Source organism: Sapajus apella, unplaced genomic scaffold (genome assembly GCF_009761245.1).
Source record: "Sapajus apella isolate SASKATOON/1434 unplaced genomic scaffold, GSC_monkey_1.0 scaffold203, whole genome shotgun sequence".
Taxonomy (NCBI): domain Eukaryota; kingdom Metazoa; phylum Chordata; class Mammalia; order Primates; family Cebidae; genus Sapajus; species Sapajus apella.
This window is the reverse complement of record NW_022437143.1, coordinates 255,937-275,102: the sequence shown is the minus strand read 5'-3', so window position 1 is coordinate 275,102 and position 19,166 is coordinate 255,937. Positions and strand designations below refer to the sequence as shown.

The window sequence follows — 19,166 nt, the reverse complement described above, 5'->3', positions numbered from 1 at the left end:
GAGAATCTGATTGCCCAGAGTAAATTTGTTTAAAAAAACTGTGACCAGGAAGACAGGGTCACACAATACAAATATGAGAGTTTGAGCTTATTTCAGTAGATGGGAAAACAGTTAAGGGAATCATTTGTGGTCTGGGCAAATACATAAAAGATATTCACTACCAAAAATGTGTGTATATTCATTAGCTTAGATATATGTAATGTATTATTTAGTTTAAAAAGTAGATTATAGACCAGGTGCAGTGACTCATGCTTGTTAGTCCAGTACTTTGGGAGGCTGAGGAGGGTGGATTGCTTGAGCCCAAGAGTTCAAGACCAACCTGTGCAACACAGTAAGACTCTGTTTCATGTAAAAAAAAAAAAAAGTGGATTATAAAACTTCATGTATAGAAAATATATTATGTTAACATATAATAAATATTATTTTTGTTTATATAAGTTAATAAAAATTTTCAAGAAAACCCTATATGTATAATAGGATCTCATTTTAATAAAAATGTATCTATAACTATGTATGTACATTTAAAAATCTGGAGATATATGTCTATACCAGAATGGTAGCAGTGGTTATTTCTGTATGTAGAAGAGAGAGATGGGGTTTCTCCATGTTGCTTAGGCTGGTCTTGAACCCCCAACCTCAGGTCATGTGCCCACCTCAGACTGCCAAAGTGTTGGCATTACAGGCATGTGCCACTGTGCCCAGCCTTTTTTCTTTATACCTTTAATTTGAATTTTATGTGTATGTGAGCATCTGCATTTACTTTTAAAAACTTTTATTCTAAAGCCTTCAGGCATATACAAAAGTAGAGAGAATACTAAGCATAATGAACTTAAGTACCTATTAGCCAGCTTATTAAAATGTGGTCAGTCTTGTTTCACTGTTACCTCCCTTTTCTTTTACTGTTTAAATATTTTACAATAAATATATTTTATTTTATAATTAAAAATAAAACCATTTGCTTTTTAAAATAAAAGAATAATGTTTGGAAAATGTAGCTAACAATTTGAGAAAAAATAGAATTAAATTTTATGTTTGTGCCAAAATGAGTTTCAAATGCATTAAAGATTCAAATATAAAAATAATGAAACAGTGAATAGTAGAAGAAAATATAGGCAAACTTATGTGTAACACAAAGGTTGGTAGGTTACATAAAATGCAGGAACAAAAATTATTATAAACTACCATATACAGAACTGAAAGGCAACCAAAAAAAAGAAAGAAAATTCCATTGTCACAAAATAATGCAGTAAGCAAAAGACATATACGTATAGAGATAAATGGGGAAAGGATACGAGCAGGCAGGTCCCTAAAGAAGAAATAAAAATAGCCATTAGGGCCATGTGTGGTGGCTCACGCCTGTAATCTTAACCTTTGGGAGGCTGAGGTGGGCAGATCACCTGAGGTTGGGAATTCAAGACCAGCCTGACCAACATGGAGAATCCCCACCTCTACTAAAAATACAAAATTAGCTGCGTGTGGTGATGCATGCCTGTAATCCTAGCTACTCAGGAGGCTGAGGCTGGAGAATTGCTTGAACCTGGGAGGCAGAGGTTGCAGTGAGCCAAGATGGCGCCACTGCACTCAACCTGGGCAACAAGAGCAAAACTCTGTCTCAAAAAAAAAAAAAAAAATGGCCATTAAATATATGGAAACATTGTTCTTACAAGTAACTGAAAACACACAAAGTAATAATGGCAGATGATTTTTCTTTTAAGAAATTGATAGAGAAGATATGGGAAAATTTCTACTATCATCAACTATTGGAAACAATTGACAGAAGCTTTCTTGTGGATAACTGACAATTGATGTGAAAAAATTGGGGGTACTTTCATTCAGTAATTATAGCTCTAGGAATTTATTGTAACTATTATAAAGATGTAGCTAAAAATGGATTTATCATGGTATCATGTATAATAGTGAAAAATAAAAAACAACCAGAGTCCCTCAAAATAGAGGCTTGCTGTAATAATTTTTAAGATTTTGGTGTGTCTGGACAAATGGCATATTATGTAATATTTAAAAGCGAAGTAGAATAATACACACGTATAAAACTATATTTGACATATTAAGTCAATCGCAATAAATAAAATCCTAAACAAATGGTTGTCCACTAAAATGTTTATTTAGGATATTGAGATTATTTATTAGGATGTTTAGGGTGCTGAGATTATGGCTGCTATATGTTTATTTACTTGGCTTCTGTTAGCTTACTTTTCTAAGCATGTATTTTGTAATAAGACAAGAAAGCTGTTTTATTGATTGGTTTAAAGCAATAACTTGGAATATATGCTTTAGTTCTAATTAGTGATGCTCTGTCTTTAAGATTTACTGACGTGTTTTATAATTTCCCACCAAAAAAAAAAAAAAAAAATCTCCAGTGAAAGAAACTAAGGAGATGAGCCGGTGTAGTAAATAAGATTTTTGGCCTGAAGTAAGTGGGAAACTAAAAAGACAGCTGATGTTATCAGAAAAATTAATGCTAAGAAACCCTCTTTTGTTTTATTATAATTTTAAAATTGAATTTACTAATACAGAATCTGATTGTTGGGCAAGGTCTGTGTTACTATGGCTTTAAAAATTAGAATTGTTACTGAGAGTTAAAAATAGATGCTATTGTGTCTAAATGCTTTTTGTTCTAGAAAAGTTATCTAAGTAACATAGCTAAGGTATTGAAATAGGAGTGAAATATTAATCTTGGGTTCATTTCAGTGTCCTTTCTTTAACAAAACAAATCAAAACTTTACCTGTAGAAACATACATGAGAATTTGCTACTCTGTAAAGCAGTCAGTTATGATAAATGATGAACATTCAGGAGGGCAAGGAATCTTCAGAAAATATTTTATTAAAATTATCTTTAGCCGCTAGGCGTGGTGGCTCATGCCTGTAATTCCAGCACTTTGGGAGGCCAAGTTGGGCAAATCAAAAACCCCATCTCTACCAAAAATACAAAAATTAGCCGGGAATGGTGGCATGTGCCTGTAATCCCAGCTTCTCAGGAGACTGATCCAGGAGAATCACTTGAACCTGGGAGGCGGGGGTTGCAGTGAGCCAAGATTGTGCCACTGCACTCTTGCGTGACAGAACGAGACTCCATCTCAAAAAAAAAAAAAAAAAAATCTCTATCATCTTTATATTGTCTTAATGCGCCATTCATATTTTGTCTTTTTATACCCAAATTCTTTGGTGATAAAAGATTATTTAGTATTCAACTGACTTAATCAGATCAATCTATTTAATGTTATACTAAGCCAAGACTTTTTCCTTTTTGGTGATTTTGTTTTTATTGTTTTTGTTCAAGGCTATATTTGGGAATTTAAATATCTTTTTGTTCAGCGCAATTATGCACTAGAAAACCTAGAACTGCATACAACACCTTGGTCATCCTGTGAGTGCTTGTTTGATGATGATAAAAGGGCAATTGCATTTAAAGCAAAATTTCAAAAAAGTGCACTCTCCTTTGTGAAGATATCAGACTTAGCAACCCACCTAGAGGATAAGTGTTCAGGTAAGATCTTTATATACATAAATTTTGCCATTTTAATTTCTTTTGAGACAGGGTCTTGCTCTGTTGCCCAGGCTGGAATCCAGTGGTGTGAACATGGCTCACTGCAGCCTCCACCTCCCAGGTTTAAGTGATTCTCCCACCTCAGCTTTTCGAGTAGCCGGGGAGAGGAGGGAAAGCTAGTGCATACCATCAGTGCATGCCACACACCCAACTATTTTTTTTTTTTTTTTTTTGGTAGAGACAGAGTCTCCCTATGTTGCAGAGTCTGATCTCAAACTCCTGGACTCAAGTGATCCTCTTGCCTTGGCCTTCCAAAGTGCTGGGATTACAGGCATGAGCCACCACACCCAGCCCACTGTTAGTTTTAATATAAGCAAAAGTAAAAATGTATATAATTCTATATAAAAGTGAAATACAAATATTTGCAAATAACTAGAGTTTCAAGAACTGTGTGCCAGGAACCAGGGACAAAGAACAAATACTTATTTTTTATTATATCACAAGTGGGAATGTAAATTCAGTTCCTTACATTATCTTGGCCAAATGCCAGATTAAAATTTTACTAGTTGGGTTAATTCACATATGTATGTATATATGTTTTCCAATATATGATTACAGGTTAGCATTGTTATATCATAAAACTACACTAAGGAGAATACAGGTAGAAAACAAAGGTAACACGTCTCAAAAAACCCAACCTTTATTTGAATACAGATTTCATTCTCAGAGAAGAACTCCTTATTCCTAGTTCTACACTGAAACATTTACTAATACTAGCAGATAATTTAAAGTAATAATATTTCTGGTAGATAAACACATATGATAGAGAATTTATAAGCTTTTATACTATAAATTTTCATACCACTTTCAAAAATTGAAGTTGCTTAAGGCCATAAAAGACTCTAGATTTCTACTAACTGGTACAATCTTGGGTAATGTTATAGCATCATGTAAGTTCCCAAGCTAGTTTCATATTTATGTGTCCCTCCAGTGCTCTGCTCCACAAACTCCACAGACATATAGAGGTGGTCACCACAGGAAGGAATGCCAGACACAGTTGAGGGGCCACATTACTTTGCAGAGATGTTTAGTTTGGTTCCATGGAGAAGTCAACTTTGTTATTTACTGCTTATACAAAACAGTTATTTGCTGGGATTGAGGTCTTAGAATTAGGTTTAGAAATAACATCATGGACAACAACAAAATAGGCAGCCATTAGGCTGATGATGAAAGGCTCTGAGGATATATCCCCACTTGTTTGAGCACGCATCCAGGAATTGTGTGTGTTCTTGGCAATCCTGGAGGTGTGCTCCTCATTGGGAAGCCATGCCAAAACTGTGCTGTTAAAATCAGTCCTTCAGAGGCTTTGTTCACAGAGGCCCATTTAGCCTTTTTCGTTCTCTTTTAGCCTAGTTCATTCTCTGAACTATGTTCAGCTATAAGGGCTGAATTCATAGTTTCTGTCATAGTGTATGTGTTTTTAAGGCAAAAATGGAGAGAGAATATGAAAACAGAAGCAACTTTTTTCCTAACCTATTTTATAGTTAAATAAAAGGAGAAAGAGAGATCAGCAGGAGCATTTCCTAGGAGAGTCTGCTTGCTCAACAGAGGGGGGATGAAGCTAGGCCTGATTCCTCATAAAGAAATGAAGATGCTTACCCAGTGCCTCATCTTACCGCCAGCAGAATTTCAGTGCTCAGCGGGAGTGACCCCCTTCAAAGCAGAGTCCACATTCAGCATGACCTTTTAATTCAAGAGGTGTGTAAATTTATAAAATGATAGGATTATGTGAACATTCTTTTAAAATTATTGAATTATTAAGAATTTTTGAGGCTGGGTGGGATGGCTCACTTTGGGAGGCTGAGGTGGGTGGATCATTTGAGGGTGGACCATTTGAGGTCAGGAGTTTGAGACCCTGGCCAGTGTGGTGAAACCCTGTCTCTGTTAGCTGGTTGATGGTGGGTGCCTGTAGTTACAGCTACTTGGGAGGCTGAGGCAGGAAAATCACTTGAACCCAGGAGGTGGAAGTTGCAGTGAGCCGAGATTGTGCCATTGCATTCCAGCCTGGGTGACACAGTGAGACTCTGTCTCAAAAAAAAAAAAAAAAAAGAAAAAAAGACATTTTGAGTGGAGGGAGGAGAGCAAGGGTTGAAAAACTGTTGGGTACTCTGCTTACTACAGTAGACTCTACTTGGGTGACGATATACCCATGTAACAAACCTGCACATGTACCCCCTGAATCTAAAATAAAAATTGAATTTTTTTAAAAAAATAATTTTTTAGGCCGGACACATTGGCTCAAGCCTGTAATCCCAGCACTCTGGGAGGCCAAGAAGAGTGGATGGCTTGAGCCCGTGAGTTGGAGGTCAGCCTGGGCAACATGGCAAATCCCTGTCTCTACAAAAAACATAAAAATTAGACAGTTGTGGTGGCTTGTGCCTGTAGTCCAACTCAGAAAGCTGAGGTGGGAGCATCGCTTGAGCCCAGGGAGGTTGAGGCTGCAGTCAAGATTGCACCACTGCACTCCAGCCTGGACGACAGAGTGAGACATTGTATCAAAACAAAAAAACAAAAAATAATTTTGTGGTGATTCAACATACCTTCGGAAAGATGTGGTATTGAATCTTCTACAGTTTGTTACATATTTGATTGTTACCCACTCCTGCTAACTCATGTAGGGATATCTGATACATATGTGATGATGATATCATCTCCGGGCATTGAAAGACTAAAGCAAATGGAAGAAGTTAAGAACAGGAGACTCATTATTAACTGGACTTTGAAAGAGATAACCAGAAAACAGTAGGAGACCAGAGTGATTAGTTCTTGAGCTGGAGTGTTCTTACTTCTAAGAGGATGACGAAGAACAAATTTGAAGGCTTAATGCTTAAAGAAACCTTTGAACTGACTATGGAGAGAAAAGGAGAATAACGCTTAGAAAAACTCATAGACCTCACCAGTACACAGTGAGACAAAAGTACATTAGGAAAAAATAATGTGAGGAGAAATCATGTTCAGTATTTCTTTACCTGTGAGTGGATGAGCCATTGAGCCATCAGTAGTGAATGAATATGCTTGAGGTTTCTCATGAGTCACCTGAGAAACGAATAATAAATGAGAACTTTCAGTGCTCATGTGGCTATAAACCACACCCAGAGTGTATAGATGATGATGAGTGGGAAGTTGGAAAAAAGTTTAAAAGAGGACAAGCTATTGATATTTATAGGTAGAGAGAAGAAAATCTCACCTCCTATTTGGCTTTTGACTATGATCAATTAAAAAGACAGAAGACAGGACAAGTAGAGAGGGCATGTTAGCTACTTTCAAGTATTTGAAGGGATTTTTTCTAAAGGAGTTATTGAACTTATTTTGCAAGATTCCAGGGGATGGGGAGGAAGGAAACACCTACATGTTCAGCCAAATTAGCCAAGTAAACCTGCTCTCAGTTGCAGCCAGGCCCCCCTGTCCTTAGGTTCTAGGAAAATAGTAAAGAAGACCAAGAACAAGACCTCAGTCTATCCGTTTACTATAGGTGACTGTAAATCAACTCTAAAACTAGCCATGTTTGTAAATTAAAGTTATAATTTTGGCCCAATAATTTAAAATATATCTGTTTGTCTTTTATAGGAGTGGTTCTAATTAAAGCCCAGATTTCAGAGCTGGCATTTCCTCTTACAGCAGCTCAGAAGATAACTCTAAATGCTCACAGTTCTCTGAAGAGTATTTTCTCTTCTCTTCCCAACATCGTGTATACTGGCTGTGCAAAATGTGGATTGGAACTAGAAACAGATGAGAACAGGATCTACAAACAATGTTTTAGGTGCTTGCCATTTACTTTGAAGAAAATGTACTATAGGTAAGGCAACTAAGCAAGCCAATTTGATGGAAAATAATGATTATAGATCTGGAAAAATTAGTTCTGTAAACCCTTACTCTTTCTAAAAATGATTAACTAGAACTAGTTGAAGAAAATAAAATTTTCCCCATGTGATAGGTAACTATTTATGGAAGCAAAAATTTCCCAGGAATCATTACAGGAATTTCTTAAAGCAGTAATCTGGAGATTTTATTGTCTTTAAACCGCTATACTGAAGAAACATTTTCCATGGTTTACTTTTTAACCAAGATCTAAGTGGCTCATAAATAACTCATTTTCCCACCTTAACATATAATTAGAATTTAAAGACTAAAAGTATCATATGATCTCACCCCTGAGTTGTTGTGGAAGCTAGTAAGTCATTTAACCTGTTTTCCCACCTTTACCTTAGAAATTAAAGATAGCAAATAAATGTTGTATGGTAAAACTGCTAACCAGCTCAGTGAAAAAAACATTGTTTTTTGAATAGTAGGTAGTCAGAAGCTCAGATAATATTTTTCTTTTTACCTTACAAATTACATATGTTTACAAAATAGTGCTCAGCGTTTTATGCTCCTTCTGATTATTTCTAAATACCGTAGGATCTAAAAACCAAATGCAGGCATATTCCACATGTTATCATGGCATACTTCAAGAAAAGTTATAGAAGCTTAATTTTGTAAACCTTATTTCCCTTTACAGATATTATATTTGTTATAAATAAGTGAATGAATTTTGCTATTACTGTGAAAGTTGCTTTTGTGGAAAAGAAAATTGAATTCAGATTCATGGTAGGCTGGGTGTGGTGGCTCACGCCTATAATCCCAGCATTTTGGGAAACTGGGGTGAGCAGATTGCTTGAATCCGGGGGTTTAAGACCAGCCTGGTAAACATAGGAGAAAACCCCATCTCTACCAAAAAAAAAAAAAAAAAGAAAGCTGGGCCTGGTGACATAGGCCTGTAATCCCAGTTACTTGGGAGGCTGAGGCAGGAGGATCATTTGAGCCCAGGAGATGGATTGTTACAGTGAGCGATGTTTGTACTACTGTACTCCAGCCTAGGCAACAGAGTGAGACCTACCTCAAAATCAAAACAAAAAATGCATGATATGTAACAAACATTGATTTATTAAGTCCCCTCAAAAGTATGTATAGGTCACTTATTTATATCATTCCAAAAGTTTCTATTCAATATAAGCATTTATTGGACACAAATGTTGCCCAATACCATTCCTTATGGGTAGGAGGGCCTTTGAATCTTTACAAAACGACTGTTCAGCAGAAGGACTTCACAGATCAGTATCACCTGATCATAACTAGTGGTACTGATCACAGATCACAGATCAGTATCACTAGTTATGGCATAACTAGTATGAGGTATGTAAGATCTCTTCCTAAACTATACCATATGAAAGATGTAGTGCTAGTTCGTTGTCTTGCTAGAATGTTGATTGGTCATGTTTATTTAAAAGCCTTTAAGTTGTTAGGTTTAGAGTCCAGATTATGTGGCTTCCTTGAAAAGAAAATATTGCAATTAACAAACTCCCTTCACAAACCAAGTATGTGACTCCAAAGGCATCTACATATATCAATCAGCAAACTGATTGATTATTTTTCTAAGGCGCAAATATTTATTAGGAATCCATGTATGTTCACACATCACGTATGTACTGTGGCTGTCACACAGGTTGATCTAAGTAGACTTATTGTGCCCAAGAAGCTTGGTAGTCTATTTAAGAAACAATTAATGAACATTTGTGTGGCATAACAGTCCCAAACTGTGAGTAAGTTGATCATATTTTATTTGGTTGTAAATTGGAGCTGATTTTCCAATGGAAGCAACATTAGATACTGTGTTGGAGTCGCATACGAGGCCACAGACATTTGTTAAATGAACATGTAGATAGCACAGTTCCTGTTCTTAAAGCTATCCTAGAACTCAAATACCATTTTTAACAATGTTTCTACAGGATATTCAAATTTACATTTTTGGAACACCAGAAATACATTTATTTTTCTGTTCTAGAAGCAAAAAAAGAAAAAAGAAACCCAGCAGGTCAAACCACAGTTAAGGCTCCTATTTAGGCAGAACTAGGAAACGTTTGGGTCTCTCAAGTGGTTGTAGTCAAGGTGTAGGCTGGGACTGCAGTCATTTGAAGACTTGACTGGGGTTGGGGGATTCATTTCTAAAGTGGTTCATTCATATGGCTAGCAAGTTGAGTTCCTCTTCACTTGGGTGTCTCCACAGGCTGCCTGAATGTTCTCACAAAGTGGCAGCTTATTTCCCCAGAGCAGGAAAGGCAAGAAAGAGAGTTCCAGGTGGAAGCCAGCCTTTTTGTTATCTAGCCTCAGAAGTCATGTGGCATTACTTCCACCAAATTCTCTTCATCAGAAGTGAATTTAGCTGCATATTGGAGAATAGATTAAAACAAAGCTAGTGCAGAGAAGAGGTAAGAGGCTGTTGTTGCTTTATTTTGGAGGAGAGATGATGGTAGCTTGACTAGAGGGGAAGTGGTAGGAATGGAAAGAAGTGAACAGATTTGAGAATGGTTGGAAAATAGTGTTGGTAAGATGTAGTGATAGAGTGGTAGGTAAGGAGGGAGCCACAGGTACATTACATATTACTGACAATTGGGTGAACAGTAAGATTATTTATTAAAATGAGTAACCCAATCCTATTGAGCTTGAGTTGCTGATACATAATAAGTTGGAAAGTGGTTAGATGTACAGAAATGCAGTTTGCAAGAGAAGTCTGGGCTAGGTTTATAGAGTTATTTGTGGTGATTGAACTCTTCCTTGGTTTCTGCACCCTGTTTTGTTTTTCTTTCTTAATCTTCAGTTATTACCTCTCCTAATGGATTATTCTTACCAGCCTATAAACACACTCCCATACTTCTCATATTAAAAACCAAAATCATCCACTAACATTACATTACCCTCATATCCCTTCATTTTTTGATTCTGTTTTATACCCAGCCAAACTTTGTTGAAGAGTTGTAAATATATTCTCTCTCCCCTTTTATGTTTCCAGGTTCACTTCAGTTATTCCATTCTACTCCCACCATGCTGCTGCAGAAGCTGATTTTGTCGAAGTTACTGACACATTTGATGTTGCCTGAGGCATGGATACTTCTTTCCCTGCTCTGACTGGCTCTCAGTTATATGCAGCATGCCAGGCCACTTCCTCCTTCTTGAAATAGCCTCCTCCTGGCTTTTTAACCTGTCTCTCAGGCCTGTCCTTCTCAGCCTCTTCTACCCCCTCTTTAAATGCTGGGTCAATCCTGAGTCCTCGTCTTTGTCCTTCCTCTTATTCTTTCTATACATTCTGCCTGGATGATCACAGCTGTTTCCATGTTTGTACTTACGTCTTCACCCTGGTTTTCTCCTCCAGGCATCATATTCTTTGCTAATTTTGTATTTTTAGTAGAGACGGGGTTTCTCCATGAGGCTTCTCTGGGTTGGTCAGGCTGGTCTCAAACACTGACCTCAGGTGATCCGCCTGCATTGGCCTCCCAAAGTACTGGGATTACAGGTGTGAGCCACCACGCCCAGCCACTCCGGCCTTATCTAAGCCACTACTGCCTCTTGTGAAAACCAGCACACCAGCAGTCTCTTGGTGGGGCTCCTTCTGGTCTTGCCTCCTCTCCTTCATTCCCCACCCGCTGGTAGTATGATTACCCCTTGCTTCATCCATTACTCACCTCCTTACACTTATTGCCTCTGCAGTCTCATGTGCTCCCACTCTCCGTCACCCAGCGCTCCAGCCACATGGCCTTCTTTCAGTTCTTCAGACATTTTGCTCTTTATCCTTAGGATGTTCTCAAATTTCTTCCCTCTGTCTGACTCCACAAGGCTGGTTTCTTCATGTCTTAGATTAAATGCTGCTTTATCAGAGAAGCCTTTCCTAGCCACCCTCTTTTACTTCCTGTTATAGTAGCCTGGGTGTGCTTATTGTAATTTGTTGCATACTGTCTTTTCCAAAAAGCATTTTTACTGAAGTAAAATTCATATACCATCAAATTAATCTTCTGAAATATACAATTCAATGGCTTTAATATATTCCCAGGGCTGTGTCGCTGTCACCACAACCAGTGAGGACATTTTCATTACCCAGGCCTGTACAAAGCCTCATACTCATTAGCAGTCACTCTCCATTCCCCATGCCCTTCAACCCATGGCAACTACAAATCTGCTTTCTGTCTCCATAGATTTGCCTGTTCTAGATATTTTACATAAATGTTATATACTATGTGTTTTTTTTGTGACTGGCTTCACTTAGCATGATGTTTTCAAGGTCCATCCATGTTGTAGCATGTATCAGTACTTCATTCCTTTTCATTGCAAAGTAATATTGCATTGTATGCGTATACCACATTTTCTTTCTCCATTCATCAGTTGATGGAGAATTGGGTTGTTCCTACTCTTTGGCTTTAGGAATGATGCTCCTGTGAACATTTGTGTATAAGTTTTTGTGTGAATATGTGTGTTCATTTCTCTTGGTTACATATCTAAGAGCGGTGGAATTGCTAGGTCATATGGTAACTGTCTGTTTAACCTTTTGAGGAACTGCCAGACTGTTTTCCAAAATTGCTGCACAATTTTACATTCTCACCAGTAATCTGAGGGCTATAATTTCTCCATATCCTTGTCAGTACTTCTTATTCTGTTTTTCTTTTTGTTGCATGTGCTTTTGGGTCATATCTAAGAAAGGTATCATTTCTACGCCAGAGTTGTGGAGATTTGCTCCCATGTTTTCTTCTAAGAGTTTAGAAGCTTTAGCTCTTACATTGAGGTTTGTTTTCTATTTTTTGTGTATGGGATAAGGAAGGGGTCTAATTTTATTCTTTTGCATGTGGTATCTAGTTGTCCCAGCATGAATTTTTGAAAAGACTGTTCCATCCCTGTTTAGTTATCTTGGCACCATTGTTGAAAAGCTTATTTTCTTTCTTTTTCCTTTTCTTTTTTGTAGAGATGAGCTCTCACTACGTTGCCAAGGCTTGTCTCAACCTCCTGGCCTCAAGCAGTCCTCCTCGCCTTGGCATCCCAAAGCACTGGGGTTCCAGGCATGAGCCACCACACCTGCTTATTTTCCTCCTATTTCACTACAGTTTTATGTTCCTTGAATGAAGGAACCAGATTTTTCTTGTTCACTAGTAAATACCCAGAGCTTACCACAATCCATGATAGATACTCAGTTTGTATTTGTTGAAATAAATAATGGAGGGAGAGAGAGGCTGAGGAAGGAGTGTAGAGTGAAAAGAGGAAGGGACGTAGAATCTTTGTGTGCATAAAGCGGGAAGCAGGTTTTTTGGGGGAAAATCAGTTATGTTTTAGCTCTGTTACACTAAATTTCCCTGGTAATGAGCCTGTTTCTGAATTCTGTTCTCAATTTATTTTTAAAAAGTTAATGTAGTTCTGGCCAGGCATGGTGACTCATGGCTGTAATCCCAGCATTTTGGGAGGCTGAGGTGGGCGGATCACCTGAGGCCAGGAGTTCGAGACCAGCCTAGCCAACATAGTGAAACCCTGTCTCTTCTAAAAATACAAAAATTAGCTGGGCATTGTGGCAGGCACCTGTCATCCCAGCTACTTGGTAGGATGAGGCAGGAGGATCGCTTGAACCTGGGAGGTAGAGGTTGCAGTGAGCCGAGATTGCACCACTGTACTCTAGCCTGGGCAACAAGAGCAAGACTCCATCTCAAAGAAAGAAAAGAAAAAAGAAAAAAAATTAATGTAGTTCTAAAATAGGTACCACATGCCATAGTTAAAATGCACACTACATAGGAGGTTACAAAACAATGAGCAAAGTCCCGTTCACCATCCAACCCTCTCTCACCAGAGCTACTTCCATGCTGGTGAGAAGGTTTTTTTGTATGTCCTGCCAGTGATTTCTTATGCTTATCCCAGCACATGTGTATTCTTTTCTTTAGAAACATATAGTCAGAAAAATATTGTTCATACTGTTACTCCTTAGAATCTATCCTGTTGCTTCTTCCCTGATGGCATTTGTAAACCTTCTTCATTCTTTTTATCAGCCACATAGCATTAAGATGTAGGGTGCACTGAAAATGGTTAATCCGGTTCCCTGCTTATTGATATGCAAAACAGTTTATTTCTGATAGGAAAGAATCCAGCAGAAAAAAATAACTTGAAATTGTGATTGTGAAATATGTGTTTATTATTTTTATTTCTAAAAAAATTTATAAAACAGTTATATATATACACACACATATATATATACACACATGTATATATATATGTGTGTGTGTGTGTGTGTGTGTGTGTGTATATATATATATTTATTTTATTTTTTTTGAGATAGAGTCTCGCTCCGTTGCCAGGTGCCAGGCTGGAGTGCAGTGGTGCGATGATCTCGGCTCACTGCAAGCTCCGCCTGCTGGGTTCACGCAGTTCTCCTGCCTCAGCCTCCTGAGTAGCTGGGACTACAGTTGCGCGCCACCATGCCGAGCTAAGTTTTGTATTTTTAGTAGAGACGGGGTTTCACCATGTTGGCCAGGATGGTCTCGATCTCTTGACTTTGTGATCCGCCCACCTCAGCCTCCCAAAGTGCTGGGATTACAGGCGTGAGCCACTGCGCCTGGCCTAGTTTAATATATTTTTATATTAGTATCTGAAATTTAAAAATGGATATAGAATAAATAAAATGTATTAATTATCATTTGAAACTCTTGGGGAAAAAACCCTTTTTTGTTTCTAGGATGTCACAGAACATCCTAGAGTTGTTTTAGGAATTGAAATTAATCCTGCATAAAAACAAAGTACTTTTTGAAATTATTTTTCATTTAAGCATTTCTTTTATTTGAAAATCTTTTTGAAGATTGTGTGTTGCTTACTCTTTTGTAGGCCAGCCTTAATGACTGTAGTTGATGGAAGTCATGATGTTTGCATCTGTGTAGGATCACAGCTGATAGAGAAGATTCTTCTCAACATTTCTGCAGACTGCCTCAACAGAGTGATAGGTAATATATCAGTGTGCCATCAAGAGATTGTTTTATTCAGGAGTATAAATGGTATATCGTAACAGAAAGAGCATTGTACTTTAAGAGTTTTTCTGTCCATATAAAAGCAGAAGGATAATTTAGCTTCAGTGAAATATAAGCCTATATAAGTTAAAAGGATGATTTGCTTTATACCTGTTAGTACATGAATAGTGGGAGGGACTAATTTCTTCTTAACCTACATTTCCAATTTGTAAACAAAAACTAGTTTACTTAACTCTAGTTTTATAAGAGTGAAGTAAGTGAATATATGACACAATATATATGAAGATAGTTCACTGTCAGTGGAATGGATTTGCAGGATCTTCAGCCATGATGTCTTAGTCATCAGTGGCTAAGAACAAAGCAAAGGTAATCTATTTGTCAGTTATTCAAACTCCATTCCTGTTCTCATTAGCCTCAGATCCTCTAACCTGATAAGCTAATCTGGTTCTATAATTGCTTTATCTTTTAATAGTGGATTGTTTTTCTTGTTTTTTATTTAAGTGGGGGGTGTCTAGTAATTTTTGCTTGCATGCTGAACATTGCACATATTAAATAGAACAGTACAAACTGAGATAAATAGTGTTTGTACCTGGAAACAGGCATGCCTCTTCTGGTCCTTTACTGGAGGTAAGGGGTGAGCAGGATGGTCAGTCTTGTCATATGTTGAGATGGGTTCAGGTTTTGTTGTTTCTCTGGTTACCTTCAGGTCACGACTGGTTTCAAGTTCTTCTAGTATTACCTTGTGCTTGTAGTGGGAAGTGGTTCCCCAGGATTACTGCTCCACCATCAGCTTAGCCCTTGACTCTGCACCTGGGCCTCAGAAAGAGTTTCTCTCCATGTTCTTGCACCTCCCTAAGTTGCACGAGCCTTTGTTGGTTGTTATTTGGTGCATCCTAACCTTGTGGGAGGGAGCAGGATTGTTCCTTTTTGACTCTGGTCCAGCCCCAGTCTTACACAGGATCTTGTATGTGGTGCTTTCTCGGTAGCCCTGTCCTTTATGTGGCGGTGTCAGCTGAGCTCTGCCTTGTGTCTTTGGTGGGTCTTCTGTGGTCCTGGCTCTGCCGCCAGTAGGGGACCATTAATGGTTTCACCCAGGGTGGTTTTCTAACCCTTCCTGAGGATGGAGGGATTTTTAAAATCTTTTTTCTTTCCCCATCTGTACTGGTTCCTCGCCTGTACTCTGGGGCAACAGGATTTGGTATCCTTCCTCCAGCAATTGAAGGCTTTTGTTCCTTAAAGGGGGAGGCAGGGTGGTGTCTTCTGTTTGGTAGTTGTAAGCTTTCTCTGATGTCTTGCCCTGCCCCTAGTTTGTGAACACCTGGTGGAGGTGAGAAGTACCATGTGGAAGAGCCTGTGAGGATGCAGATGCAGGTGGCACTGGCAATTCATTGACTTTTTGCAATTAATTTATTAATAAAAATTAATCACATTCTTCTTTCCTGCCTGTATGGAGCACCTGTCTTCTTCCCAAGGCCTGCTCCAAGTGAACCTGTGCTCCTGTTCCATCTCCCTGGAGGCACCTGTCTCCTCATGTTTCAGTCTTTTTGGCTATTTTACAACCTTGGTTCTCATGTATATTCAAGAAAATGATGATTTTATATTTATTCAGCTTTTTATAGTAACTGTTCAGGTGGGAGCCACACTCTTTCTAGTTTTCTACATCCTAATTAGAAGCCTCTCTTCTTTTCTTCCCTCCATTTTCTTTATTTTATTTTTATTCATTTGGCTATTTTCATTCCTTTTCTGAATGTTATTTATATATTTTCAGTGCTATCTCTTCTTTTTTGCATAAGGTAGTCTTTATCTCTTAGGGAAGCATTAGTCTCATATCACATATACTTCAGTGTTTTGTCCATTCTTGAGACAATTGAAGTTGTACTTCTTGGCATTAATTAGATTATGACCATAAGTGAAAATGTCATTACTATAAAGTGGTCATCAGACCATCTAGATTATTACTACTATTGGTTATTTTTTAGTTTATCACAGTGAAGATAGAAACTTTAAAAGTTATTTATTGTAGAGAATTCTCATACCCCCCAAAATATGTCATTGGTCTTCCAGGACTCTGTAGCCCCCATCCAAGAAAGACTGGTACTTGTCAGGGAGTTAGTATGGTCTGAGCATGGTTGATGGTGCCCTGTCAGTCTGGTATTGAACAACCTGCCAAATGTCTTGATTAGATTGTAGCAGGAGCGGCCATGAGAAACAGAGCTCTCAATCACTGAATGGGAAGGAAGAGGTTTATTATTACTGCTGGGAGCCGGGCAATGATTTTTCTAAACCCAGCTTGTCTAACAAAGGAAGGTTCTGCCTTTATATAGGCTTACACTCTAGATATTACACGTGAAAGAATCTCAGGTTTACCGCCTTAGAAATCACGAGTAAAAGGGTTTTGGATTTACAGCTTTAGGAATCACATTTGAAAAGGTTTCGGGTTTACAGTTTTAGAAATCACATATGAAAGGGTTTCGGGTTTACGGTTTTATGAATCATATGTGGAAAGGTTCTGGTCTCCGGAGGGAGGATTGGGGTGGGGGGTTTGATCTTGTTTAAGTAAAAACAGTGTCTTCTGGAGAGTTCCCCCAATACCAAGCCTGCCATCTACAAGAAGGTGATTCAGGAGGCACCGGTCGGCCAGCCTCTTCTTCTATTGAAATGCCGTGTGGAAGTCAGGTGGGGAGGTGATCCCAGATGTTTGGGTCTCCTTCCTGAAGATGTCCTAAAAAAGCGAGAGGAAGAGTGTAAGACAAATACAAAATAAAATGACACATTTACCTGTACTTTTAGTATTTTTTATTACTGAGATTCAGTATTTCTTAAAGGAATTCAAGATTCTTTTAGACAAAAAATAAATGTATGCATAAATAGCTGTGATAAGAACTGTGGATTGGATAAGAATACTCTTTTGCTATACTGTACCATAACCAGAACTGCTGTTGGTCTGAATGGTGTGTTATCTGGACCTGTTTCTCGTGTCAGTGGAATCACATGGTGTCACTCTGGAGTGCCTCAATAGCTTTTATCTAGAAAGGAAAAGTGTAGGAAAAGTAGTTTACTTACTTATTTATTTATTTAGAGACAGAGTCTTGCTCTGTTGCTCAGGCTGGAGTGCAGTGATATGATCTCGGCTCACTGCAACCTTCACCTCCTGGGTTCAAGTGATTCTCCTGCCTCAGCCTCCTAAGTAGCTGGAATTACAGGCATGTGCTACCACTCCTGGTTAATTTTTGTATTTTTAGTAGAGACGGGTTTTACTGTGTTGGCCAGGCATGTCTTGAACCCCTGACCTCAAGTGATCCAGCTGCCTCAGCCTCCCGAAGTGTTGGTATTACAGGTGTAAGTCACCGCTACTGGCCAGAAAGAGAAATTTAAAATGGGTTTGAGACTTGGGGAACCAAGAGAAACAATGAAACCCTTCAATGTGTGTGCTCCTGTCAGGCTAGCAGCGATGTTGAGGGCTCTGTGTTTTCACCTTCTGCAGTTCCTTCCTCAGAGATCACCTATGGGATGGTGGTGGCAGACCTGTTCCACTCCTTGTTGGCAGTCAGCGCAAAACCTTGTATATTGAAGATTCAGAGCCTTTTTGTGTTAGATGAAAACAGCTGTCCATTACAACAAGATTTCTCCCTCCTGGATTTTTATCCTGACATTGTAAAGCATGGAGCCAATGCCCTTCTCTGAGGCCAGAGGAAGAAATTGCAGGCATTTTAAGGAAGAAGTACTGAAATGATTTCTTTTGAAATAAATGAATGACAGGGCTTTTGCTTTGGATTTTTAAATAAATATGTTTTACAAAGAGAATTGCACTAAATATATAAATTAAAACTTCTAAGAAAATCCTGTGAGATTTAAAAAGATTGTTTTTGTTTTTTGGTTTCTTCCTTTCTTCTGGAGAAATGATCCACCAGTCAAGGCAGTATATGGCAGATCCCTGGGAATTAAAGGTTTGCCCATTTGTCCACTGTATTTAACCCTGGTACGTTCCAGGCATTGTACTAAGTACAAACAGAGAACCACACAGAAGACATTCCCTCAGAAACTGCTGCAGTGCTTTCGCTTATCCCCACGTAATAAACTGTCAATGTGAAATCATTTCCTTGATTATAACTGTATGTGATAATGAATTTGTTTATATAAACCTATGTTGAAACAAGTTCAAGACAAGCATGTCCTTAAAAAGCACTGAAAATGAAGGAAATGCGATCATGTTTCAATTCATTAAAGTGGGGAAGAGCATTCTGTTGTTAGTTCGTGTCTAGGATTTGAGTGTCTTTGAATGTATTTACCAGCAAATATGTAGCAATCTGTCATTGTGATTGTGGAAGAAGCTCATGTCAAATGGTAGTCACTAATGAGGAAGTATGGAGTGGCACTTATTCTCTAATTTTAGAGTATGCTGAATGTTAATGGATTATCATATTGCCTGGAAATAATTAAATTTATAATGACATGAACAAGCTTATTTTGCTCTGTGTATGTTTTTAAAAAGTCCTTTGGTTCAGAGATGGTTGTTGTTTTTTAACTTGGCTTTCCTAAGAATGAACCATAGGAGTTTTGTGATTCTTTCAAAAATAATATGCAAAAATGCCTTTGTGGGAGCAAACACACACAAACGCATGTTTCTGTGGAGAAGGATCCATAGCTTTCAACAAATCCTCAGAGGGTTCTGTGATGGGGAAAGGTAAAAACAAGGCTTTAAACTGATGATTTCTTTGCGGGGAAGATAAGGGAATTAGAGCAAATGATTGCGAAGGTTTTGTCTAGCAACTAGTAAGGTGGGTAGAGAAAGAACTGACTC

General features: G+C 38.2%; 1 protein-coding gene across 8 annotated transcripts in view; it reads left to right on the top strand.

Annotated features, from left to right (window-relative positions):
* Positions 1–18,871, top strand: part of SHLD2 (shieldin complex subunit 2) — a 100,837-nt gene extending 81,966 nt beyond the window's left edge. For 4 of the 8 annotated variants that reach the window (XM_032270094.1, XM_032270100.1, XM_032270093.1 and 1 more), the window contains 4 exons: positions 3,300–3,506; positions 7,134–7,362; positions 14,226–14,341; positions 17,850–18,871. In XM_032270094.1, the coding sequence (XP_032125985.1) occupies positions 3,300–3,506; positions 7,134–7,362; positions 14,226–14,341; positions 17,850–18,049 (752 nt within the window). In that variant the 3' untranslated portion in view covers positions 18,050–18,871. Of the gene's footprint in view, positions 1–3,299; positions 3,507–5,050; positions 5,265–7,133; positions 7,363–14,225; positions 14,342–17,849 lie in introns of those variants that run through there. The other 4 variants (XM_032270098.1, XM_032270097.1, XR_004265782.1 and 1 more) reach the window with 3 other exon arrangements.
* Positions 18,872–19,166: the final 295 nt, after the last annotated feature.